Here is a 26792-nt window from a genome sequence, read left to right on the forward strand (position 1 = left end):
ATAAATATATTAAAAAAATAAATAAATAAATAAAAGGGCTGCATCACCAAAAAAAAAAAAAAAAAAGACTTAATCCCTGGCTGGTGTAGCTCAGTGGATTGAATGCCAGCCTGCAAACCAAAGGGTCACTGGTTCGATTCCCAGTCAGGGCACATGCCTGGGTTGCAAGCTCGGTGTCCAGGAGGGGTCACATAGAGGCAACCACACATTGATGTTTTTCTCCCTCTTTCTCCCTCACTTCCCATCTCTCCAAAAAATAAATAAGTAAAATCTTTTAAAAAAAGAAAGAAAGAAAGATATATGAGAGTAGTTATAGGGTATATTATAAAACCTTAATGAAATTTAAATGACCTTAATAAATTCAGAAATATGCTGTATCCACAAATTGAAAGACTGTCTCACTGGTGTTCTAGATATCTAGTCAATTTTTGTAAAAGAAAAAATTCCCTTAGTTTTGTTTGTGCATATCTAGATTCTAGCAATGTAACTAGTTGAAAATAATCTTAACTTCCACCAAATTCCTCTTAAGTAAATGTCTGTACTTTATTTCTCAATTTTATTTATCTGAAATCTTGTACCTGCCCGTTAACTTGAATTGTATGAATGAATATACTGTACATCCATTCAATTGATGGACATTTAGGTTGTTTTCATTCTTTTTGCTATTATAAACAATGCTACAGTAAGCATTCTTATTTATATCTCCTTTTGCAGATATGGAATTTCTCTAGAGTATATATTCCAATATAGTGGAATTGCTGAGTTGAAAATTATGCCCATCTTTAAATTTACTGGATATTCCTATAATCTTTATGAAAACTTTCTTTCATTGGCTTGTCAGTTTGGGTTACTACTCGACATTTTTTGCCCATCTTAATTAGTGTAAAAAGGGTTTTTACATAATTACCTTTATTACTAAAAAGAAAAATAATGAAAATTCACGTTTTTAACACTTGGCTTTTTTCTTCAATGAAATGACTGCCACTTTTATTGTTTTACCTTAACTTTTAGGAACTCATTAAATGTCTTATGTACTAATCATTTGTTATATCTATTACACATATTCCCTACCACTCTATAGCCTGGTTGATGGGTTGGGGTTTTTTTAGCTTTGTTTATGTTGTCTTTTTTCTTACAGTTTTAACATCTGTAGTTCTGCATCTTGTTTAGGAAATTCTTACCTCCAAGTTTAACATATTCTATTTTTTCCTCTAAAGTCTTTCTTTTCATACTTAGTTTTCTGAATAGGAATTGGCTTTTGTATGGAGTGTGCTACAGGCATTCAGGTCTATTCTGCTGGTCTGTGTATCTGTCCCTACAGTCTCTTGATTTGAATAGGATTATAAAATCATAATGAATGATAGGGCCTTATTAAAAGTTGTCTTGGCTATTTTTTATTACTTTTTCATACTAATTTTAGTATCAGCTTCTTAAGTTCTGGAGGTTGTGGGGGTTGTATCCTGTTGGTATTTTGGTTAAAATTGCAGATTAATTTGGAGATAATTTACATGAATTGGGTATATTCATATATTTAGACCTTTTGTAATATCTTTCAATAGGAAAGACACCTGTTACTTCTATAGGTCTTACACATATTTTGTTTGGATTTCATTCAAATTACCTTATGTTTTTGTTGTGATTGTAAGTTTTTATTACATTTTAAGTTGGTTGCTAATGTATAAGAATATAATATATTTTCATATGTTGATCTTAAATCTAGCAACCTTGCTGAACTCTCTCATTAATCCTTTAATTCATCTGTAGATTACTGGGCTTTCTGTGTAGACAGTCATATTGCACAGAATAATAATTTTGTTTCTCCCTTTCCATTCTCTTTACCTTTTATTTCTTTTAACTTGAATTACTGTGTTAGCTAGGACTTCCTATCAACTGAAGTCGACCTTGCCGTAGATTTTTGGTAGATAACTTTTATCAAATTAAGAAAACTCCCTTCTAGCCCTTGTACTGTGAGAGAGGTAGCTATGCTACTGAATTTTATGTAATGCTTTTTGGGGGGAATCATCTGTGGAAATGCTTATGTGCTTATTTCCTTTAACAAATTAATGTGATACATTTTGTTAATAGATTTTTTTTAAGGTTTAACAAATATTTTTCAATTAAAATTAGCTAATTTATGAAAGGGGAAGGAATAAAATACATATATATGTAGGTTTATAAAATGTTAAGGATTTGACCAAGGGATGTAGAAGCAGGTCTTTGCTCATTGAAACTCATACCTAATTCTGCTGTGCTCAACGCATCTTTTGTAAGAGCTGTTTTAAAAATTTTTTTGAAACATTTATATGGTAACAACTGTCTTTGATATTAATCAGTTCACAGAGTGTTTCCCATACACATTCATACTTAATTACTACTGTAAATGAGATACTCATAATTTCTCCAGTTTCGATCTGAACATCTACCTTGTTCTAGATGTGGGGTCTAGTACAGGTTTTCTCATTCGCTCTATGCACAGACGCGCATTTTAGATCTCTACCTTCTCCCACATCTAACAGGGGTAATAAATAATACCTTTCTAAACCTACTCTAGAGGGAAGTGGGCATAGGATTTATATGAAAACATTTTGCTAAACTTGCTAAACAACCATAAGGTAAAATATGCAACATTTTATTATACCTTTTTCTAGTATTTGACTTTCTTTTTATATTTTAACCAAATAAAGATTACATACTTTCAAACTACAAAATTCAGTAGTTATACAAGGTGAATTAAAGTAGTAAAGCTGGCCATAATAGTAAACCCATTCATCCATGCTCTCATTTAATTATATTAAAAAATAATATTTATATAAAATAGGTTAAACTTTGTGAAAATATTCCTATTTATTCTATGCTAGGAGTGTTTGCCCATTTTAGTAGATTGTCTGGCACTAGCCATGGGATCAGGCAGTGGAACAGTCATTTTTTCCATAGACTTTGTCAGATTTGGCAGCCCAACCAGGATCCGTTAGCTGAAGGCCAGATCAGACATGCCATTCTCCTCATCAGAGATTGTTTCCGATTTCTCATGTACATGCTTTTCAAAAATGAGGTGACAGAGTGAGCCAAGGTCCCCTCATGTGCACCCAAGCCATCAGTATCTAGATTATTTTCAACCACAACATCTAGCAGAGAGCCACCGACTTTTCCTCTGGTTATTAATGTTTCACCCTCGCGGTTTAAAAAGTGGACTCTTATCTTCTGAGCTGCTCCATGTCCATGCCAACACGCTCAGTGTCCGGATTGCCACTGCCCAGACCCACCTCAGTGCTCCCTTCTGGCCTGGGTCCCGCGTGGGCTGTGGCGAGGAGCAGCCACCCATGGGCCACAGAGGAAGTGTGCAGAAGCCGGGCGCCGCAGGCTGCACAGTAGCTGCAGTGAGAAGTTCCCATTTGCAGGTGGAGAGCCTGAGCCCGGGCCTCCGTGAGGGGCCCGTGGGCTGGGGTGCCGGAGTAGTCCCACTCCGTGCCACGTGTTGAGGCCTTAAGAGCTTTTTTCCACTAAGTTTGTCACCTCAGATGCACACATTTCTTCTAGAGAAGATGGTAAACAGTAAAATGATTAGGAAGCATAGCGGGATACATAGTAAGGAAAAATAATAGAACATTAAATAGGATACATGGTTGTTCCCTAGTTTCAATGCTGATGTAAGCACACATTGGTTATTGGCTAGTATTACAGTAATCCAGTGAAAAAAATTTATCTGTAGGATTAAAGGAAAGACAAATGTGTTACTTATCATATGTTTATTTTCCTTTATTTACTTTTTAAAAATTAACCTAGAAACAATATGTGCTTATTTGGTATGTGTCCTGCCAGCCTTTTTCGGTGCACAAGAACAGTTTTCCCTCTTTTTATTATTTATTAAATTTATTGGGGTGACTGGTTAATAGGGTCGTATAGGTTACAAGTGTACATGGCTATGATACATGATCTGTATATTGTGTTTCCGCCACCTATAGTCAGATCATCTTCCATCTTCAAATATTTGGCCCCCTTTACTTTCTACCACCCTCCTACCTCCTCTCTGATAGCCACCATACATTTTCAATAGAATGTAATGTATACATTTTTTTTAAATCTTCATCCATGGATATGTTTATTGATTTTAGGGAGAGAGAGAAATATCAATGTGAGAGAGAAACTTCAATTGGTTACCTCCCATAGCCTCCCCGATGGGGGATCAAACCTGTGGCCTTTTGGTGCAGGGAAGACGCTCCAACCAACTGAGCCACCTGGCCAGAGCAATGTATACACTTTAAAAACTACTTTGGATTTGAATAAAATATCCAAAATGTTAATCCACCCTTACCAGTCTCTCCTTTTTTAAGTATTTGAAATTGTGGAGGTGTTTCTAAAGTTTATTTGCATGGAATTTTAGCACTGAGGATTGATTCCTCTTAAATCTTCTAGAGAAGTGCTCATGCATGTACATGAACACACACATAGGCCATTCAATAGAATATTTTTTGTGCTAGTAAAAAAACAAAACCAACGTAACTATTCATTGTTAGGGGCTTGAATTATTGGATACATCCGTGCAATGAGATACCTGTAGCTGTGATAAATGATGGCACAGTTCTTTATTAGTACATATGGATGGATCTATTAGTTATATAATGAGAAAAAAGAAATCAAAGCCCAAAATAGTGTTTCTAATGTTTCACCATTTGTGTTCTTTTTCACTGAGGGGAAGGATCTATATACTTCCTTAATTATTATGCACCAAACTGTAGAATAAAACGAAGCCATTACAAAGTACGTTATGACGTGGAAGCCATTATAAAGAATGTTATAAAATGAAGCCATTATAAAGAATGTTATGAATGTTATTCTCTTAAGACACGTCATTGATTTAAAAAATCATAAATAAGCCATAGAACATTGATCTCATGTAAAAAAAAGTTGTATGTACATTTTATCCCTGTAAGTGCACATCAGAAGAACACAGCATATTCACATATACTCACCTACCAAAAATGGTTACTTGGAGACTGGAGAAAGTCTTTATTCTGTATATATTATTGGAATTTATAATAAAGGAAAAGAGAACATGTGCTCACTATAAAAAATGAAGATTTAAAGATCAAAAGAAGACAAAAAGTATCTACAGTAGCTTCACCACCCACACACATCCTTAGATAACTGCTGTTAAAGCCTTGATAAGCGTTCTTCCAGAGGGAAGGGGTGTTTTGTGGAGGACATACAATCCTAAACCAAGTAGAGGGAGAGAAAGAGCACCACATAAAAAGTTTACACTTATCTTAGCAGACAGTGGGCATGTTTTTTTAAGAAGGAAAATAATATAGCATGTAGCTTATTGTCTATTTTGGTTTTACTTTTCATTATATCCCTACTGTCTTTATAGCATATAGTAGCAGTCAGTAAGTATGTGTTTAAGAAATATGTGAAAGTGATCTACCAACCATTTGTGAAGTCCTTGCAGTTCCAAAACTCAAGATTAAGAAATCATGCTGATTGACTATTAGAAAAGTTCAACTGTAGCTAGATAACATTGGGCGATACTCCTTACTATGATTACTACCTATAGCTTGCATTAGTACTAATAACATTTAATACTACTGTCCTCTCAAATCTGTACAAGACAGGGAATGCGCTCATTAGAATAAACATTCTGGAGTGGCGTAGAAAGCTTTGTTTAAGAAGTAATACCTAATCTTTTCATTTGCTAAGGAGCTCAGGCTTGCTTTGTCCCTTTACAGGCCTTGTCTCACACCCAGAACACTACTCTGTACCTGTAGTAGAGAATGCAATGATTCAATTACTGTGGTGAAAGAGAGAGATTATAAGAACCGTAGTGTTTAGCTTTTCTGTTCTTGTGCTTGTCTTGCAGTCAGAGATCAAATTGAAACTGCTTAATTGGAAAATATTTTTATATGTATGTAAGTATACATAAAGGATAATTTTAACTCTATAATTAGTTCATTATCATGGACCCTGATACTGTTTCTGAATTTTTTAAGGAAACATTAATTTGTACTGTTTGTGTTTTTCTTCTTAGTTTCTGCCACTGCCTTCTACAAAGCACAACCTGTAATTCAGTTCATGTGTGAAGTTCTTGACATTCATAATATTGATGAGCAACCAAGACCTCTGACTGATTCTCATCGGGTAAAATTCACCAAAGAGATAAAAGGTGAATTAGTATTTGGAACAACTTAATCATAAAATGTATGGGTATAACAAACTTTTATTTAAAAAACTTTTAATTAAAATCTAGTAGCATTACCAGTAAAACAAAAATCAATTATAAAATGTTGCATTAAGTTCATTACCATAACATATCAGGTAGTGTTTTAAGGAAAGAAGTACCAAGTAATGGAATTAATATTAATACCAGCTAATTTTTTGTTAATACTTTTCCATACTAGCTGACGGTATAAGAGCATCTCATAGGAAATACTTCTATAATACCAATAAATGTGGAAAGCTTATTTCTACAGTGTTAGAAACATTGTTACTTCAGAACTAGAATCATCCTTTGAACATACTCTAATACAATGACTTATATTTCTGAAATGATAACAGACTATTTTATTCCTTTTAAAATTTACGGATGTGGGGTTAGCCTGTTTCCAGAGTTAGAACATAGTTATTTCACATACGTGATATAGTTGATCATGTATCTTGCCTTTTTTAGTTAGTAGCTAAAATATGTACAGTGGTGTTGCATCGTGTGTGTTTTTTACTGATAGAAACTCACCTCTCTACACCGTCTTCCGGAAAAAAGAAAATAATTTTAATAGTGTTCTAAAATGTATATTATTTACTCTTTATAGGTAGGTACATTTCTGTATACAGTTAAATATACATACACGGTTTTATGTACAAATCCACATACACTGACTCTATCAGCAAGTTAAAGGATTTTTGAAGAGCAGTTTTGATTCAGAGTAGCTGAATACATTCTGCTTGTTACAGTAATCAATCATTCTTTGCCATTTAGTGACCAGGAAAGAGGTAATCATTGTAATAAAACATTACAAGGAAAATCCTTACAACTTTGAAAATAAGTATCCATTTACCTCAAGTAATGGAAGTACCAAAATGAGAAAATCTTATGTAATGCTCTGTTGCTGTTATACCATTATCCTTTCATAGTCCGTATTAACTGCATGGTTAGCATTTTGGGAGGTAGTACATTACACACCATCGATATGTGATTATCTAACTGCCATGGTTTCCAGTGGAGTTACTGCTTAGTTACCACTTCCGATATCATGAAATCACTTACATTATCTTATGGTAATTATATGTAATGAACTCATACCACCACTTTATCACAGAAAATACAAGATTTTCAGAACAAGGATTCAACTACTGCCCAAAGAGCATGGACTCGATCTTAACTTCAACTGCTCAGGGGCCTAAAGTAATGACTGAAAAAATGACTAGAAAAAATTTTAAAGTTGATCTTATAGTGAAGGTAAAGCAAAGTTGATAGGTTAAATATTTATTAAAGCCTTCTTTTTTTTTGGTTGGATGGAAGATTTGAAGAGGAACCTGGGCAGAGAATTATGTAGTTGTTTTTTTTTAATTTCAACTTTTTTCTAACCCCTGGATTTGGGTCTAATCCTTAGGAACCTATGACGTTAGATTTAGGGTAGAAAAAATCTGAGTTGGATCTAATTAACAAACTAATGATTTTTTTCTCCACTCAAAGTCAAGAGGACTTTTTTTTAAAAGAGGGCTCTTTAAAATATATCATGTTTTCCTACCACAGTAAATCAAGAAAATGAAAGTTAATACGTTCTGGTCTGTATATTTGGGTTTAATTTTTAGCTGGTTTGAGGAATTTGATGAAAATTTAAATAATGATTCAGAGTGTGCTATACAAAGTGTGAACACATTTCCTTAGTATATTCGTTTGGTGCCATTTGAACTTTCTCCTAACTATTAGGTGGATTCTTCGTGTAGTAATTCATCATGGTTAAACAGCAGAAATACTGGGGGAAGAGTATGGTAAAAGTACCATGTGTATATAAGAATACTAATTTATTTTGTAAAAACTTACAGTAGGCTTGTAGAACCTTATTAGTAAATTATTTAGGGGGAAGACTTGAAAACAAATTGCTAAGTGGTGTAAGATAACAGAAATTTGTTATAAATTTTCTGTTTTTTCCCTAAACATACTATTTTCATATATTATATACTTCAGATTGTTGGTATTTCCTTCTTTTAAGGCCTTCCCTTGATAATATTTTATTTTCTAGTCTTCTTAATAACGTAGAACATAGATCTGAAATTTTAGTTTATAAAAAGGTAATTATTAAAAAATTATTTCTCATTGATTCAGTAGAGTACTCAAGAAAAACCCATACCAATCTGGTACAGTGACACTGTGTTCATTTAACATTAATTTTTGCTGATAGATCAGAAAAAACAACTACTGTGAGCAAACTTTATATTTGGTTCTGTAGTTAGTAATTAGATAGGAAAATGAGTTATACTATCGTATGGTTTCTCAGCATTGGCACTGTTGATATTTGAGCTGGATAATTTTTTACTGTGATCAGAGGTGGGAGTTAGTGCTGCCATATGCATCATAGGATATGTAGCAGCATCTCTGGATCTAAGTATCCCTAAATCTAGCATCCACTAGATGCCAAGAGCACCCCTAATTGTGACAATCAAAAAAGTCTGTAAAGAACAGCATAGAAAATACAGTCAATAATATTGTAGTAATTATATATTATACCAGTTGGTACTTGAAATATCAGGGCTGATCGCTTTGTAAAGTAATATGATTGCCTAATCACTACGCTATACACCTGAAACTCAAACAAAATAATATTGAATGTAAACTGTAATTGAAAAATTAAAATTTTTTAAAACTCTCCAAATATTACCAAATGTTCCCTGGAGGGTAAAGTCACCTTTGTTGAAGAACCACTTCACTATAGGAATCACAGACATAAAAGGAAAATAATACAAAAGTAACTGTAAATACTAGCACGGAACTAAAGTTGTCCTCCATCTATCCCCTTTTAGATTTTCCACCTTTGGAGTGTAGGCCATTGAAGTGGAATTGCTCATCTGTGAGCAGGAGCCACCGTACCTGTTTAACTCTTCTCTAGGTAGCTCCGAAACCACTGGCCTACGCAGGAACCACTAGCCACGTGTAGCTTTTTAAATTTAAGCTAGTTAGAATTAAATTGAGTTTTCAGTTTCTTAGGCGTACATATTGCTAGTGATGACCATATTAGCACTGAGATAGAAAACTCGTATTTTATCATCTCAGAAAACTACTGGACTGCACTGCTTAAGAAAATTCATCCCAAAGAATTTCAGCCAATGATTTAAAAGTTCGTTGCTTCACTTTCTAAAACAGGCCTGGGATCCAGAAACCCCTGGAACAGCGATTTTCAACCAGTGTGCCGCAAGAATTTTTAAAACATGCAATACCTGACTACTTAGTCAAGGGCATTGACCTCTTTTCCCTTAGATTGTCAATAAAAAATTATAGGTCTTATAATAGTAGAGTTGCATCTTATTAGTCACATCACATAATAAGGTTGCATCTGATTGGTTAATTCTTAATACTAGAAATCCTTATATACAAGTATAGGCGCCTGATTTTTTTTTTAAGTCACTTTGGAGCAAAAGGAATAGGCAATTACTTTTTTTTCTTTTTTTTTTTTTTGTAAATCAAAATTATACCCTTTTTTATCAGATTGGCAAAAAATATTTTTATTGTGTGTGCCGCATAATTTTAGTCATTAGTTTGTGTGTGTCACGAAATGAAAAAAGGTTGCAAATCACTGTACTGGAGTCCACAGATGGGCTACAAGAATCCAGGAACATATAAAATCATATGTTAAATTATGTGCATTTTCCTCAGTTTATTGCTTTCATCAGATTCTCAAAGAGGTCAGTGCTTCCATAAGAAAGTAGGGATCACCTGATGTAGGAATTATTTTGGTTACATTTGATTTCTAATAGTCAGTAGTAAAAGCTGTGTCACTATATTATACTTCCACAAAATTGTCACTCTGCTTAAATTTAAAAGACCAGGAATTTTTTTTTTTCTTCCCTGCTTTAAAAAGCTGTGAAGGACTTCTTTCTTGAACTTGATGAAATTCTGATCTTCACTCAGTATGTGATTGGGCTATTCAGCCATCACGCACTTTGAAGGTTATAGAATATCCTGAGAATTACTGCAACTCCTTCCCTTCCTCCTTATGATACTATTTTTTTTTTAATGTGTAGGGTTGGACATGACAGGGAAAATGTTTGGAATTAGGTGTATTGAGATTGTAACCATTATTTTCAATGTTATATATAAAATTCTTTGTTAATATCACAGTGCCTATAAAACAGGTTTTCTGTTTAGAATTTATTTGACTTTTTATAATAGTGAATAGGCTTCATAGATACAAATATTCATGTGACAGTTCAGTAACCTCAGTTTTTCTTGTTGGGAACAGGTCTGAAGGTTGAAGTGACTCATTGTGGAACAATGAGACGGAAATACCGTGTTTGTAATGTAACAAGAAGGCCTGCCAGTCATCAAACGTAAGAAAAGCTGGTGTTTGTCAGCAGAGAGGATATGAGGTGGCTTGCTATAGTCAGCAGATTGGGACTTTTGCTGGCTCATAATGAGATGAGTTATTAATGTGTACTTTTTTTTTCCAGCTTCCCTTTACAGTTAGAAAATGGCCAAACTGTGGAGAGAACAGTAGCACAGTATTTCAGAGAAAAGTATACTCTTCAGCTGAAGTACCCACACCTACCCTGTCTGCAAGTGGGGCAGGAACAGAAACACACTTATCTACCACTAGAAGTAATGTGTTTGGGCTTCTTATTACTATTCTCTTACTCATCTTTCTGTTGTGGCCTGTTATGGGCTGTAACAATTTATATTCACATTTATACTCACATTTATTTTGGAGATTTGTTTTTTAAGTTTTGTTCCAAATTTTTGGTAATGAAATAATATGGAAAAAATTTATCCACGATCCTGCTACCCTAAATGTAACCACTCTTAGCATTTTGATACACTCCTCAGCCTTTTTATTCAAGCGTACATTTTACCCAACTATTATCATACTGTAAAGCAGTGTTGTTCACTATTTTTCTATTTAATATGATATTAAAAAGAAGCAGTTTAATGAACTAGATTTTAAAATTTATTTTCATATGTAATTAGCACTGAGTTAAAAATATATATATACATCTAGATTTTTTATTTATAGGTTTGTAATATTGTGGCAGGACAACGATGTATCAAGAAGCTAACGGACAATCAGACTTCCACTATGATCAAAGCAACAGCAAGATCTGCACCAGATAGACAAGACGAAATTAGCAGATTGGTTCGTACTTAACCCCTAGACATGGGAATTAAAAATATATTAAGGCGGCCCTGATCTGTGTGTCTCGGTTGGTTGGTTTCACAAAGCGAAAGGTCACCAGTTCTATTCTGGTCAGGAGACATGCCTGGGTTGCGGGTTCGGTCCCCTGTTTGGGGGCGTACCAGAGGCAACCTATAGATGTTTCTCTCTCACATCAATTTTTCTCTCCCTCTCTTTCCTCCCTCCCGTCTCCTGTCTCTAAAGTAAATAAATAGTAAGGTAACATAAACACACATACACACAGTGATGCCTCAGTGCTCATCCTTCAGAACTTGTTAGACCTGCTCCTCCTCACATTTTGACGTGAAAAAATGTTTTAGTACTTGGTACTCAAGCGTTGCACCTGCTAGAACTTGTATGAGTCACACCACCACCGCGCAAGAGAAAATACTTCAATTGTTGCTTGCCCACCCCTCATGAGAATGAATGAGTACTGAAGTACCACTCTGTGTGTGTATGTGTGTGTGTGTGTGTGTTAGGGTGAGCTACTGAAAAACCATATCCTTATCAGCTCATACCTTATTGCTGTTTCACGAGCTATCAGAATTAGAACAAATCATGGAAGTAAATAATCTAGTAGTTTTCTGGGCGTAGACCTTAGTGGGTTCTACGAGAAGGGTTAGATTCTTCTAATTTAATCCCAAACTCTAATTAGGTTCAGAACAGATTCTCTCAGAACTAATGTTTCCATTTAGTGAACTGAAACTTTACTGCCTCCCACCTAAAAGAGGAAGGAAAAAGGAAGAAAAGTAAAGGTATTATGACTAGTGATAGTGAAAATTTAACACTCAGCATAGAAATGCCTAGTCCCCAGTATCAGGATGGCAACTACAAGATGAAGAAAGAAATATAAAACAGCTCTCAACTTCCGGCCAAGATGGAGGCGTAGGTAGACACACTGTGCCTCCTCGCACAACCAAAAGAAGGACAACAACAATTTAAAAACAAAAAACAACCAGAACTGACAGAAAATCGAACTGTATGGAAGTCCAACAACTAAAGAGATAAAGAAGAAACATTCATCCAGACCAGTAGGAGGGGCAGAGACGGGCAGCCGGGTGGAGAGGACTCATAGCAAAGTAGCGGCTGCCAGACCCAGTGAGGTGGCGGATTGTGGGGTGGGACAGGCCAGGCTGCAGCTGGCTGGTGAGGCAGCACTGGTGGACCGGGCAACAGACTGAGCAACCCAGGGCTCCAGCGCTGGGAAATAAGCCTAAAACCACTGATTGAAAACACCTGCGGGGGTTCAGGCAGTGGGAGAAATTCCCAGCCTCACAGGAGAGCTCATTGGAGAGACCCACAGGGGCCTTCAGTGTGCACAAGCCCACGTACTTGGGAATCAGCACCAGAGGGGCCCAATTTGATTGTGGGTAGCGGAGGGAGTGACTGAAAACTGGCAGAGAGTGGAGCAAGCGCCATTGCTCCCTCTCGGCCCCTCCCCCACATACAGAGTCACACTGCAGAAACGAGTGTTACCCCGCCCTGGTGAACACCTAAGGCTCTGCCCCTTTAACAGAAGCACCAAGACAAAAAAAAAAAAAAAACCCAAATGAAAGAACAGATCAAAGTTCCAGAAAAAATACAACTAAGCAACGAAGAGATAGCCAACCTATCAGATGCACAGTTCAAAACACTGGTAATCCGGAAGCTCACAGAATTGGTTGAATTTGGTCAGAAAATAGATGAAAAAATGAAGGCTATGCTAAGAGAAACAAAGGAAAATGTACAGGGAACCAATAGTGATGGGAAGAAAACTGGAACTCAAATAAATGGTGTGGACAAGAAGAAAAAAAAAAATCCAACCTGAAAAGAATGAAGAAACAAGAATTCAAAAACATGAGGAGAGGGTTAGGAACATCCAGGACATCTTTAAACTTCCCAATTATAGGGGTGCCAGAAGGAGAAGAGGAAGAACAAAAAATTGAAAACTTACTTGAACAAATAACGAAGGAGAACTTCCCTCATCTGGCAAAGGAAATAGACTTCCAGGAAGTCCAGGAAGCTCAGAGAGTCCCAAAGAAGCTGGACCCAAGGAGGAACACACCAAGGCACATCATAATTACATTACCCAAGATGAAACAGAAGGAGAGAATCTTAGAAGCAGCAAGAGAAAAGGACACAGTTACCTACAAAGGAGTTCCCATAAGACTGTCAGCTGATCTCTCAAAAGAGACCTTACATGTAAGAAGGGGGTGGAAAGAAGTATTCCAAGTCATGAAAAGCAAGGACCTACATCCAAGATTGCTCTATCCAGCAAAGCTATCATTTAGAATGGAAGGGCAGATAAAGTGCTTCTCAGATAAGGTCAAGTTAAAGGAGTTCATCATCACCAAGCCCTTATTATATGAAATGTTAAAGGGACTTACCTAAGAAAAAGAAGATAAAAAATATGAACAGTAAAAAGGGCAGCAAACTCACAGTTATTAACAACCACACCTAAAACAAAAACAAAAGCAAACTAAGCAAACAACTAGAACAGGAACAAAACCACAATAATGGAGATCACATGGAGGGTTATCAACAGGGGAGTGGGAAGGGGAGAGGAGGGGGAAGGTACAGAGAAAAAGTAGCATAAATGGCAGGTAGAAAATAGACAGGGGGAGGGTAAGAATAGTATAGGAAATATAGAAGCCAAGGAACTTACAAGTATGACCCATGGACATGAACTGTAGGGGAGGAATGTGGGAGGGAGGGGGTGTGCAGGATGAAGTGGAGTGAAGGGGGGGAAATGGGACAAATGTAATAGTGTGATCAATAAAATATATTTTAAAAAAAAGAAAAAATACAAGACATACAAAAAAAAAAAACAGCTCTATCTGTGTAGGGCAGCATTTTTCAACCAGTGTGCCATGGCAAGCATACAAGAATTTTTAAAATATTCAGTACCTAACTATTTACTCAGGGACACTGATCTCTGTTCCCTTAGATTGGGGGGAAAAAAAAAATTACAGTAGTCAACACAGTAGTTGTCCAGTGTGAATGAGTCAAAATTATACCTATCTTTTGGTGTGCCACAAAATTTTAGGAATTAGCTTATGTGTGCCATGAGATGAAAAAGGTTGAAAATCACTGACGTAGGGTTTCTAAGCTCTCCCATTGTTCTAAATGGGGAGGAAGGAGGAGTTATAAATACCACTTTATAAAACTGATGGGATAAGGCAAAATGAAAAATAAAAGGCACCTGGATTTTATGTTCTTTAATATCATTTAAATTGCCCAAGTGAAGAGAAAAAAGTCTAGTAATATGAGTATTACCTAAAACAATTTAAAAACACTTTCAAAAGCAGTCTTAAAGATTGGTGAAAAAAGATTACAGGGCTCTTTCATTTTGTAAGCCAATTACAGAAGAAAGAACTTTTTTTCCTTATAGTTTTATAAGGAGTGCATAAAAGTTATTGCGTGATATTTAATTAGGAAAATACAGGGTGGTTCTCATGGATTTTTCTCTGATCTATGACAAGATTTTAAAAACTTTAAAGAGACTAGAACCTCTCACTGTCTATAAAATCCCAATAACTACTTCCAACTTATTATAGCTTTTCTGTTCGTGGAGACAATGTTGTACAGTGGTTAAAAAGTGCTGGCTTTAGAACCAATCAGCTCTGGGTTCACACACTAGCTTCTCCACATACTATTACTAGTAATGTATTACTATAATTATGGCATCTGGAAGGCTAGCACAGTGATTGAGAGTAGAAAATCTAGAATCAGAACATACATGGTTTCAGATTCTGTGTCACTTGCTTAACTGTATGGTTTTAGGCCAGTCATTTCACTTTACTAAGCTTTAGTTTCAGCCTCTATAAAATAAAGATTATAAAAGACCTACTTTTGTAGATATAAGACTAGTGTCAAAATTAATGATTAAACATTTAGCACCTAGCACATCATGCAGCAAGTCTTGGTAAACAGAAATTGTTATTCTATATAATCTTACTATGAAAAAATACATTAAAACACACAAGAAATGGATGGAGTTTAAGCTTGAAGAAATGCTACACCAGTGACTGGCTTGTGAACAAAGTAAACTAAGGAACAAAATAGAATCAGAAACATTAGATACATAGAACAGACTGACAGCTGTTGGAGGGGAAGGGGGAAGGGAGGGCGGGAAGAAAGAAGGTAAAGGGAGTACCCAGAGAAATACATGCGTGACCCGTGGACACAGACAATAGTGTGATGATGGCCTGAAGGTGGGATGAGGGGAGCACAGGGGCTAGGTGGAAGTGATAAAAAAAAAAAGGGGGGGGGGAGTGGGACAACTGTAATAGCATAAACTATAAAAAAAAATAGAAAAAAGGTGCATCAGTGTCTCATTAGAAAACAACTTTTCCTGCCTTTGGGGGGAGATTCTTTTTACATATTTAGATCATATAGTTTTGGGGGGGGGGTTTAAGATTTTATTTGTTTTTAGAGATAAGGGGGAAGGAAAGGAGAAAGAGAAGGAGAGAAACATCAATGTGTGGTTGCCTCTCACATGTCCCCTACTGGGGATCTGGCCTGCAACCCAGGCATGTGCCCTGACGGGGAATTAAACCAGCAACCCTTTGCTTTGTAGGCCAGCACTCAATCAATCCATTGAGCCACACCAGCCAGGCTCATATAGTTGTTTTTTAAATGGATTGTTACTCAAAGACTTGAACATTGCCTTCTCTTGGTAATCTTATTTGCCCTTTACTCTGAGACCAAGTAAATATATTTTGAAAAACTGTCACTATATAGCATGCTGTAAACATGAATTACACTCTGAGAGCCAAGTCCACATCAAATTATGATAAATTCCTTATATGTATGGATGTGATAAATTTCTTATATATATGGACATACTATGTAAAAATTATAATCTGTGTTTTGTATTGGCTTTCTTATCTGTCTTAAGTGTATCCCATTAAGTAAATTTTTGCAACATGGCACTTTTTATCTCAAAATACTGAAGTAAATTTTATATAAATTATAAATCATGTAATTGTGGGGGAAGCCATAGTAATTAGAAAAATAATTATCAATAGTTGCTATTAGACTCTGTGTAACTTTAATAGTATATATCTGGATCTTCTAACTAGAGGTTCTTAACCTTATTTAGGTTAGGCATTTCCCTTACAATCTCTAGACCACCCTCCCCAAAATATATTAGTTTTAATCATATAAAATTACCATTTTCATGTGTTGAAGATAATTGAAATTTCTATTTTTCAACCTAATACATTCAAATCTTCTATACTTTACCAGGACATTCACAGACTCCCTGCAATCCGTTAATAATCTGAGGTCCTGGGTTAAGATCCTCTTCTCTGTAGTTTAGGGCACCACTAACTCGACCTGCTGTAAAACATTGTTGACATAGCGAAGGAAAAAAATAAAGAGTTCTAATAAGTAAAGCAGGACATTTGGGAAAATTTTGAAAGTAACTGCTAACTTTCTCTTGTTAGGTAAGAAGTGCAAATTATGAAACAGATCCATTTGTTCAGGAGTTTCAATTTAAAGTTCGAGATGAAATGGCCCATGTAACCGGACGTGTACTTCCAGCTCCTATGCTCCAGTATGGAGGACGGGTAAAACCTCTTGATAGTTTTTAATTATAAACATATAGTTTCTGTGTATGGAGAGAAGGGCATTCCTAGCTAAGTCTGGAATTTAGAAACTTTTATTGTTCCGACAATATTTTTTTGTTTCAAGATGTCTTAGCTTGATTAAAATATAACTAACATTGGTTTAGAATAATCTGTTCCATGTAGAATATCAGATATATACATATATGCTTATTGAAATAAACTATGTTAAGTGTTTGTTCTTTATTGCTCATATTTCTTTCTTCTTTTCCTGCAGAATCGGACAGTAGCAACACCAAGCCATGGAGTATGGGACATGCGAGGGAAACAGTTCCACACAGGAGTTGAAATCAAAATGTGGGCTATAGCTTGTTTTGCCACACAGAGGCAGTGCAGAGAAGAAATATTGAAGTAAGTCTTGTCATTAGTTTGGCTTTGGAACCTTTTTGTGTTTAAATTTTATATTTCAGTTTTAAATTATTCAGAGAATGTTCTAACCCATATTGCCTCAGTATCAAGTATACTTAATCACTGAGCCTTTAACAATGCTTTTTCTAATTGCTTCTTGGCCTTTTGGCTAAGATCAAGTGTAAAAATGCTTTTTCTCTCCCCGGCCGGTGTGGCTCAGTGGATTGCGGGCTGGCCTGCAAACCAAAGGATCACCTGTTTGATTCCCAGTCAGGGCACATGCCTGGGTTGTGAGCCAGGTCCCCAGTAGGAGGTGCTTGAGAGGCAACCACACATGATGTTTCTTCCCTCTTTCTCCTTCCCTTCCTCTCTCTAAAAATAATAAATAAATAAAATCTTTTTTAAAATGTAAATGTATAAAAATGCTTTTTCTCATTATTTTTATGAAGATTATTAAATTTGTTAGTCGTAGTAAAGTCACTGATACATTCTTCTAGGCATTTGTGGTATAGCAAGGAGCATCACTGACTTTTGGTAGCAAAAAGGTTTTTTTGCACTTCCTAGCTTTTTTACTGTAGATAATTTTTTAATCTTACTTTCCTTCAGTGTTCACCTTTTTAGAGTACAGATAATAGTATCAACCTGCTGGGTGAAGATTAAATGAGATTCTTATTTCTCATTTGAGTTCCTTGAAAAAGTGGTTTACCCCCTCATTTCCATTTCCTTACTTTCCAAGATTTGGCCTCCATCTCCAACATTTTCTTTCTTCCCCAGATTTTTTTCCCTCAACATGTAAGTGCTCAACAACCTTCTGTTTAAACTTTTTAAAAATCTGCAGTTTTCAGTTACCTAACTTATTCTCTCGGGCTCTCAAGGCTTCCAAATCTTAGTGCTCTGCTGAAACTGGTTTCTGAAAGATCTCCAGTATCTTGTCAGTTCTAATGGTCTCTTCTCAGCCATTATTTTTCTCAAAGTTTGTGCAGCTTTAGGTACAAGTGACTGTCTTGTTGACATTCCATTCTTGCTTCCTGGTTCCTTTTTATGTTGGCTTCTTCTCTGTCTCCTCTCCTTTGGAACTCTAAGGACATTGGGCCTTTGGCAGTCCTGGGAGCTTCTGCTGTCACTCTTGTTCGAGGAGGCATGCTGCTGTGGAAGAGCACCAAGCCCTTTTGTGACCACCCCTGCTCCAAAACTTTTAGGCTTCTCTTTGACAAAGAAAAACACTAAAAGTCAATATCTCCCTGGCATTTTTTTTTCCATTTCCACGCATGCTTCTGTTTACTGTCTCTACTCATCTAAATACTACTCAGTCTTCTGTGATTTGTGATGCTGGAAGTAATCTCTTAACTCTAAATATACTAATTTCCTAATATCCTCTTTATTTGCACTTGTCACTTCCTATGTAAAGTAGAATTATATTATAATTATTTGTGTAGCCCTGGCTGGTGTGGCTCAGTGGATTGAGCACCGCAGCACCTGCGGTTCAATTCCCAGTCAGGGCACATGCCTGGGTTGCGGGCCAAGTCCCCAGTCAGAGGCACATGAGAGGCAACTACACATTGTTATTTCTCTCCCTCTCTTTCTCTCACCCTTCCCCTCTGTCTAAAAATTAATAAATAAAATCTTTACATAATAATAATTATTTGTGTAAATTTTTTATCTCCTCTCTAGAATCTAATTTCCTTAAGAAAATGATTATTGTCTAATTTAAATCTCTAGTAATTGCGGGCCAGGTCCCCAGGTGGAGGTTTGCAAGAGGCAACCAGTGGCTGTTTCTCACACATCAAAGTTTCTCTCCCTCTCTTCCTCCCTCCCTTCCCCTCTTTCTAAAAATAAATGAATAAAATTTTAAAAAATTATTTTAAAAAATCTCTATTAATAGATCCCATAAAGTATGCCCATAATGAATAGTTGTTAAGTGATTTAGAGACCAATTACACAAGTCATTTCAAAATCTACCTTATTTTCTTACATGAGAAATAAATTTTTTTTTCTATTCTGTTCACCCTTTTTATTAGCTTCAAATCTCTAAATGTATGATTTAAGATTCACTAAGTATACTTTCCTCTAAAGTTTTTAACCCCCTGCTTTTTTTTTTTAAGATTTTATTTATTTTTAGAGGAAAGGAAGGAGAAAGAGAGGAAGAGAAACAGCGATGTGTTGTTGCCTCTTGTGCACCACCCACTGTGGGGCCTGGGCCATGACCCAGGCATGTGCCTTAGACTGGGAATCAAACCAGTGACCCTTTGGTTCGCGGCCTGTGCTCAATCCACTCAGCTACGCCTATGCCAGCCAGGGCATAACCCCCTGCTTTCAAGTGAAATGTCACAAGGACAGTTTAACTACAATGCTACGGTTATCTTACTTAACCTCTAGAGACCAAAGAAAAATTCTCCAATTATTTTTCAAGCTTAGAGTTATTCTTTTCCTTTTACATTTGTTATTCTTGGCTTGACAGAAGTCTCATAATCATTGGGCTTATGGCTCTTGCTCAGGCTGATTGAAAATATTCACCTTTGTACTCCTTGAATTAAACACAAATAAGAAAATAGAGAAGGGAATTTCTGCACACTTAATCTCTGTCCTAACAGAATTGCAGTGTTTTTGATCAAAGATAATTCAGATCCTTGGCTTAGAACCTTATTTTTGTTTTGATTTTTCATTGAATGGGTTAATTTATTTTATTTTTTATTGTATTTTTTCCATTACCATTTATCCCGCCATACCCTCTTCCACCTCCACCCACCCCTTCCCCCCAAGACCTTATTTGTTTTAAAAACAAGTAAAGTTATTATTAAACCTTGACATCATTACTCATTTATCCCAGGCTAAATGCAGAATTTTGTCTAAATATGAAATTATTAGTCTTTGGGGGGGTTTAGGATGGATAAAAGTACATTAAAAATGCTGCCTGCCTAATTTGTTTTTAAATGTTGGTTTCTTTTTTTTTTTTAATGTTTTCTGAGGGCACAATCTTTCCCGATATCTTAGTTTGAGAAAGGTGATACTATGGAAGGAAATTTAGGACTAGGTCAGAGTTCTGACTCTACCATCTGACCTTGGCCAACTACTTAATGTGTCTGAAACTGTTTCCTGATCTATAAAATGGAAATAATACCTGACGTACCACTTTCTTATGAATTTTGTCAGGATCAAATTAGAAAAGGTATAATAGCTTAAATTTATCATTTTAATGTCTTGGGCAATATGTAAGTGCTTTGCATGTATTGTCACATTTAATCTGCACATCAACCCTATTCTTAATGATTTTACAGATAAAAGGAACTGGAAAAAATTGCCTAAAATTTCATAGCTAGTTAGTAACAGAACTAGGATTAGAATCTCTCAGGCAAACTCTAGTGCTGAGCTCCTAACCAGCACACTCTATTACTAATGCCCTTTGTAAACTACCAGAATGCCACATAACTGTATAGTAGTGTTAGTGTTAATTTGCAAAATAGATTACTGACCCACATTGTCCTTAACATCAGCGGTCTAGTGACCTCTTCATTTATGGAGCACATTAATCTTTGCTTCATTCTCCGTTCCCTTCCCAAACTTTCTATTACTACTTGTAGGTGTTGATGACTAGACAAAGGTTTTATTTTAGTGTTTTCTCCTTCTAGGGGTTTCACAGACCAGCTGCGGAAGATTTCCAAGGATGCAGGGATGCCCATCCAGGGCCAGCCTTGCTTCTGCAAATATGCGCAGGGGGCAGACAGCGTGGAGCCCATGTTCCGGCATCTCAAGAACACCTACTCAGGGCTGCAGCTCATTATCGTCATCCTGCCAGGGAAGACTCCAGTGTACGGTAAGGATATCTTAAGATTGCATTTTTCCTCAACTATGTCATATTCCGTTTAAAATTATGCTAAAAGATATCCTAAAACTTTGAAAAATTGAAACATTTATAGCTTATAGTATTTTAAAACCATGTATTGTTACTCTAAAAAGACAGATCGGGAGGGGCAAACTTAATGGTCTACGAAGAAACCCTATAAAAAGAATTTCAGTAATTAAAGTAGGCATTACAAAATAATGGTTAAGGGAAGAATTGTTATTAAAAATGCCCCTGAGATAACTTGATTACCAGTTCAATATAATGGTTATGGAGTCAGACTATGGTCTTAGACTAGGCTACTTAATACCCAGGTTACTGACGAGTATAGTGCCTGTATATGATCTGGTTGAATTACTTAAACCTTAGTTTCCTCATCTGTAAGATTGGGATGCCAATACCTGATCCCTACAAGGTAGTTGTAAGGATTAAATAAGTTTACTATGTAGAGCCTAAAATAGCACCTGTCATATACTAAAAACTTGGTATTTATTAGCTATTATTATAAACAAATAAAAGTTTTGTGAAATTAGTGTAAATCATTGAATCATTGAAAACAAAGAAAGTATAATTTTCAAACTACTGAATGGAGTACGATCAGTGAAACCTAGAAATTATCAAAACATTCACAAAGGAATTATTACATTTCACTGCATAAAAATTAAAATCTGTATGTCACAAATGTATAACTAAAATTTAAAGGAAACCAATAGAAAGTAAAAGATATTTGCAGTAAATGGAGACAATAAAAGACTAGTTTATTAGTTAAAATATTCTTATAGGTATGTAATCATGTTCAACAAAGAATTACACTTTTAGATGAATATACAAAGAATATGAACCAGCCCTGGCTGGTGTAGCTCAGTGGATTGAGTGCAGGCGTGCGAATCAAAGGGTTGCCAGTTCGATTCCCAGTCAGGGCACATGCCTGGGTTGCGGGCCAGATCCCCAGTTGGGGACACTTAAGGAGCAACCACACATTGATCTTTCTCTCCCTCTCTTTCTCCTTCCCTTCCCCTCTCTCTAAATAAATAAGTAAAATCTTTAAAAAAAAAAAAAAAAAAGAATATAAACCAAAATTTCTCAAGAAAACACAAAACAATAAATATATGAGAAAATGTTAGTTTTTACCAGTAGTTAAAGTACAGATTAATAAAAAGTAAAAGTGTAAGCTACTAAATTAACAAATATATTTAAATAATATAATACCTACTGCTTGTGAGTATGCAATGAATCTGTCATTTTAATGCCTTGTTGATGTATTAAAATTGGTGATATCCTTCCCATCAAAATTATAGAAATATGTTTTTAGTCTGCACTTCAGTATTTCCAATTTCAAAAATGTATTCAAAGGAAAGAATTCATAATGTAGAACCACCTTGGCTGGTATGGCTCAGTGGATTGGGTGCTGGCCTGTGAACCAAAGAGGCAATGGTTCAATTCAGGTCTGGACACATTCCTGGGTTTTGGGCCAGGTCCCCAGTAGGGGGCATGAGAGAGGCAACCACACATTGATGTTTCTCTGTCTCTCCCCTTCCCCCTCTCTATAAAAATAAATCTTAAAAAATTTTTTTAAAAAAAGAAAATACTGAGAACTGGTCTTAATCAATGGGTAAATTATAATACGCTGATGAAATATTATGCAATGATTTAAAACTATGGTTATAAATTCAAAAGATTTTTAAAGTTGTGACAGAATACAGAGGTTTTTAACTGAAAGAGTTTGTAAAATCAGTAGAAGAACAAAAAACTGAAAAAGAGACACATGACATAAAACAGAAAAACAGATGGTCAAGTATCTTATAAAAAAAGGTGTTCTGCCTCATTAGTCATTAAAGAATACGAACTAGAATAAGTTATTTTCACCAACAATTATAACACTCATTTTTGGCGAAGGTATGATTAAATATACATTCTCATACACTGTTGATGTGAAGAACAGCCACCAAACTGGTGTTCTTGCCTGCTTTCCCTCTATTTCTCTTTTAGTCCATTTTCTACACTGCTTCCAAGGTGATATTTTTAGTTAATAGATTTGATTTTATTTATGTTTTAGAGTACTCCGTTTATTAGTCCTCTCATGAAAAATCTGCACACTCACCACAGTCACGGAGGAACCTTCACTGCCGTTGGCCAGCGTCGCTTTCTGCGGCGCCAACGCTGGCCTGTGCAGTCCCCTGACTGTCTCACGTCGCTTCTGCGCGCCTCCCTCTGTTCTGAGCGCTTCCCGTGCAGAGTGTCTGGCAAGTCTGTGGGCTCGTTTTTCTTGGTGTGACCCAAGGAACCATACGTCACTACGCCAAAGTCCACTGTCTTACCACCCCCGAGACGGGTTCTGAATCCAAACACACATGATGTCTGGTGTGGTCTTGCACATTTTGGCTCGTTTTCCCCAAATTTCTGTCTCAGGTACTGTTGCCTTCCCACAGTGAAGGACGTCAGTGACCATTTTTCTCTGAAGTAGTCTGGTGTTCATGAACAACCAGATAGTTAGTGTGTCGTTCATGATGGTGCCCCATCTTCAAGGAACCAGGGAAGAAAAGAGCTAAATTTATTTTTTAGAAGAGTTTTAGATTTACAGAAAAATTGAGCAGATAATATAAAGTTCCTGTATGCCTCCCCTCCCTACTATATGCACAATTTTCCCTACTATTAATATTTTGTGTAAGTGTGGTATATTTAATGAACCAATATTGATAAATTATTATTAAATAGCTCCACAGTTTATTCACTCTTTGTGTTGTAGAGGTCTGTAGGTTTTGACAAATGCGTGACGCCATGAACCTACTATTACAGTGTCTTAAAGGATAGTTTCACTGTGCCAAGAGTCCCCGGTGTATCCCATCTCTCCATCCCTCCTTCCTGCCCTCCCTCTCTCTCCTCAGACCCCTGACAGCCACTGGTCTTTTTATGTTTTTATAGTTTTGCCTTTTCTGAAATGTCATATAGTTGGGTCTTTGTATGTACCCTTTGTTAATCGGCTTTGTTCACCTAGCAGTGTGCATTTAATGCCCCTCCATATCTTTCTGTGGCTTGATAAATAATTTCTTTTGATTGCTGAAAATTTGTCATTGTATGGATGGACTACAGCCTGTTAGCCATTTACTTATTGAAGGGCAACTTGATTGCTTCCAGGTCTTGTCAATTATGAATAATGCTCCTATGAACATTCATGTTCAGGTTTTTGTGTGGACATGAGTATCTTTTTTTTCTTTTTGTACTAATGAAAGTCGTATTGTGTTTTTAATTTTAAACTCCAGTTTATTTTTGGTATTTAGGAAAGCAGTTGACTTGTCCATGTAACTTTGTATCCTCAACCTTGCTATAATCGCTTAATTAGTTCCAGGAGGCTTTTTGTCAATTTGAGGGGATTTTCTGCATAAACAGTCATGACCATTGTGATCAGAGAGTTTTATCTCTCCCTTCCCAGCCTGTACACTTTCATACTGTTTTTCTCGCAGCAGCTAGGACTTCCAGTATGATGTTGAATGGGGTGGTGAGAGGAGACATCCTTGCCTTGTTCCTGACCTGAGGGGGAAAGCATCTAGTTCCTCAGCAGTAAGCATGTTAGCTACAGGTTTTCTGTAGTTGTTTTTTTTATCAAGTTGAGGAAGTTCCCCTCAATTCTAGTTTGCTGAGAGTTTTTATCATAAATGCATGATGGAGTTTGCATATCCTTTTTCGGTATCTGTTGATATGACCCTATGATTTTTCATTTTAGTCTCTTAATGGGATTGATTACTTTGATTGATTTTTGAATGTTGAGCCCACCCTTACATACCTGGGATAAATCCCACTTGATAGTGGTATAAAATCCTAATACAATTTTAGATTCAATTTGCTAGTATTTTCTTGAGGATTTTTGCATCTATGTTTATGAGAGATGATGATCTATAGTCTTTCTCGCAAGGTCTTTATCTGGTTTTGATATTAGGGTAATATTGGCCTCATACAATAAGATAAGAAACATTTCCTCTTGTTCTATTTTCTAGATGCAGTTGTGGAAAATTGGTATCATGTCTTCTTTAAATGTTTGGCATAATTCACCAGAGGAACTGTCTAGGCCTGCTACTTTCTTTTTTGGAAGGTTATTAATTATTGATTCAATTTCTTTAATAGACGTAGACCTATTCAAACTATCTAGTTTTCTATGTGGGTTTTGGTAATGTCATTCAAAGAATTGGTCCAGTTTATGTAAGTTATCAAATTTAGGTCCTAGAGTTTCATATTATTCTTTTAATATCTTTTAAATGTCAGTGGGATCAGTAGCAATGATCCTTTTTTCATCTCTGATATTAATAATTTGTGTCTTCTCCTTTTTTTCTTAGTTAATATGGCTAAAGTTTTATCAATTTCATTGATCTTTTCAAAGAACCATCTTTTTGGTTTTGTTGATTTTTTTCTATTGATTTCTTTTCAACTTTATTGATTTGTACTCTAATTATTAATATTTCTTTCCTCTGCTTGTTTTAGGACTATATTGTTCTTATTTTCTTTCTAAAGTGGAAACACAGAAATTGATTTTAGATCTTTTCTCCTTTTTAAAAAAATTTTTGTTGATTTTTAGAGAGAGAGAGGGAGGGAGGGAGAGAGAGAGAAACATTGATTTGTTGTTCCATTGATCTGTGCATTCATTATTGTCTTCTTGCATGTGTCCTGACCAGAGATTGAACCTGCCTCCTTGGAGCATTGGGACAATGCTCCAACCAGCTGAGCTACCCGGCCAGGGCCTTCCTCTTTTCTAATAAATGCATTCAAGTCTGTAAATTTGCCTCTAAGCATTGCTTTCACTGGATCCCACAGATTTTGATAAGTTGTTTTTCATTTTCATATAGTTCCAAATATCTTTACATTTCTCAAGACTTCTTTGATCCATGTGTTACATAGAATCATGTCATTTAATGTGGAAATATTTGGGGATTTTTCAGCTATCTTTCCATTATTGCTTTTAGTTTAATTCCATTGTGACCTGAGACCACATTATGTATGGCTTCTATTCTTTTATATTTGTTAAGGTGTGTTTTTGGACCAGAATGAGATCTATCTTGGTGAATGCTCCATGTGAGCTTGAGAAGAAGGTGTTTCTGCTGTTATAAGTTGAAATATTTTACAGATGTCTCCTAGAGGCAGTTGATTGATGGTGCCATTCAAGTCATCTGTATTCTCACTGATCTGCCTACTGGATCTGTCAGTTACTGATAAAAGTGTGTTGAAGTCTCCATTATAATAGTGAATTTGTCTATTTCTCCTTGAAGTGTCATCAATTTTTGCCTCGCTTATTTTGATGTTCTTTTGTTAGGTGCAGACATGTTCAAGATTGTTATGTCTTCTTAGAGAATTGACCCTTTTATCACTAATGTAATGTCCCTCTTTCTCCCTGATAATTCGAGTTCTGAAGTTGGCCTTGTATGAAACTAATACAGCTATTCCAGTTTTCTTTTCCTTGTGTTAGCATAGTATATCTTTCGGTCTTGCTTTATTTTTAATATGTCCTTAATTAAACATTTCTTTTTTTTTTTTTTTTAATCCTTACCTGAGGATATGTTTATTGATTTTAGAGAGAGAGGAAGGGAGGTGGAGAGAGAGAAACATCAATGTGAGAGAGAAATATGGATCAGTTAC

The 26792-nt window shown here is 35.9% G+C and overlaps 1 protein-coding gene across 6 annotated transcripts in view; it reads left to right on the forward strand.

Annotated features, from left to right (window-relative positions):
* The window catches only part of LOC112299352 (protein argonaute-3), a 118424-nt gene that overhangs the window by 62878 nt on the left and 28754 nt on the right, over window positions 1–26792 (forward strand). For all 6 annotated transcript variants that reach the window (XM_024554572.4, XM_053919607.2, XM_053919608.1 and 3 more), the window contains 7 exons: window positions 6023–6157; window positions 10449–10536; window positions 10657–10804; window positions 11217–11336; window positions 16805–16927; window positions 17202–17335; window positions 20959–21143. In XM_024554572.4, the coding sequence (XP_024410340.2) occupies window positions 6023–6157; window positions 10449–10536; window positions 10657–10804; window positions 11217–11336; window positions 16805–16927; window positions 17202–17335; window positions 20959–21143 (933 nt within the window). The remainder of the gene's footprint in view (window positions 1–6022; window positions 6158–10448; window positions 10537–10656; window positions 10805–11216; window positions 11337–16804; window positions 16928–17201; window positions 17336–20958; window positions 21144–26792) is intronic.

The sequence above is a fragment of the Desmodus rotundus genome, chromosome 3 (genome assembly GCF_022682495.2).
Source record: "Desmodus rotundus isolate HL8 chromosome 3, HLdesRot8A.1, whole genome shotgun sequence".
Lineage (NCBI taxonomy): Eukaryota > Metazoa > Chordata > Mammalia > Chiroptera > Phyllostomidae > Desmodus > Desmodus rotundus.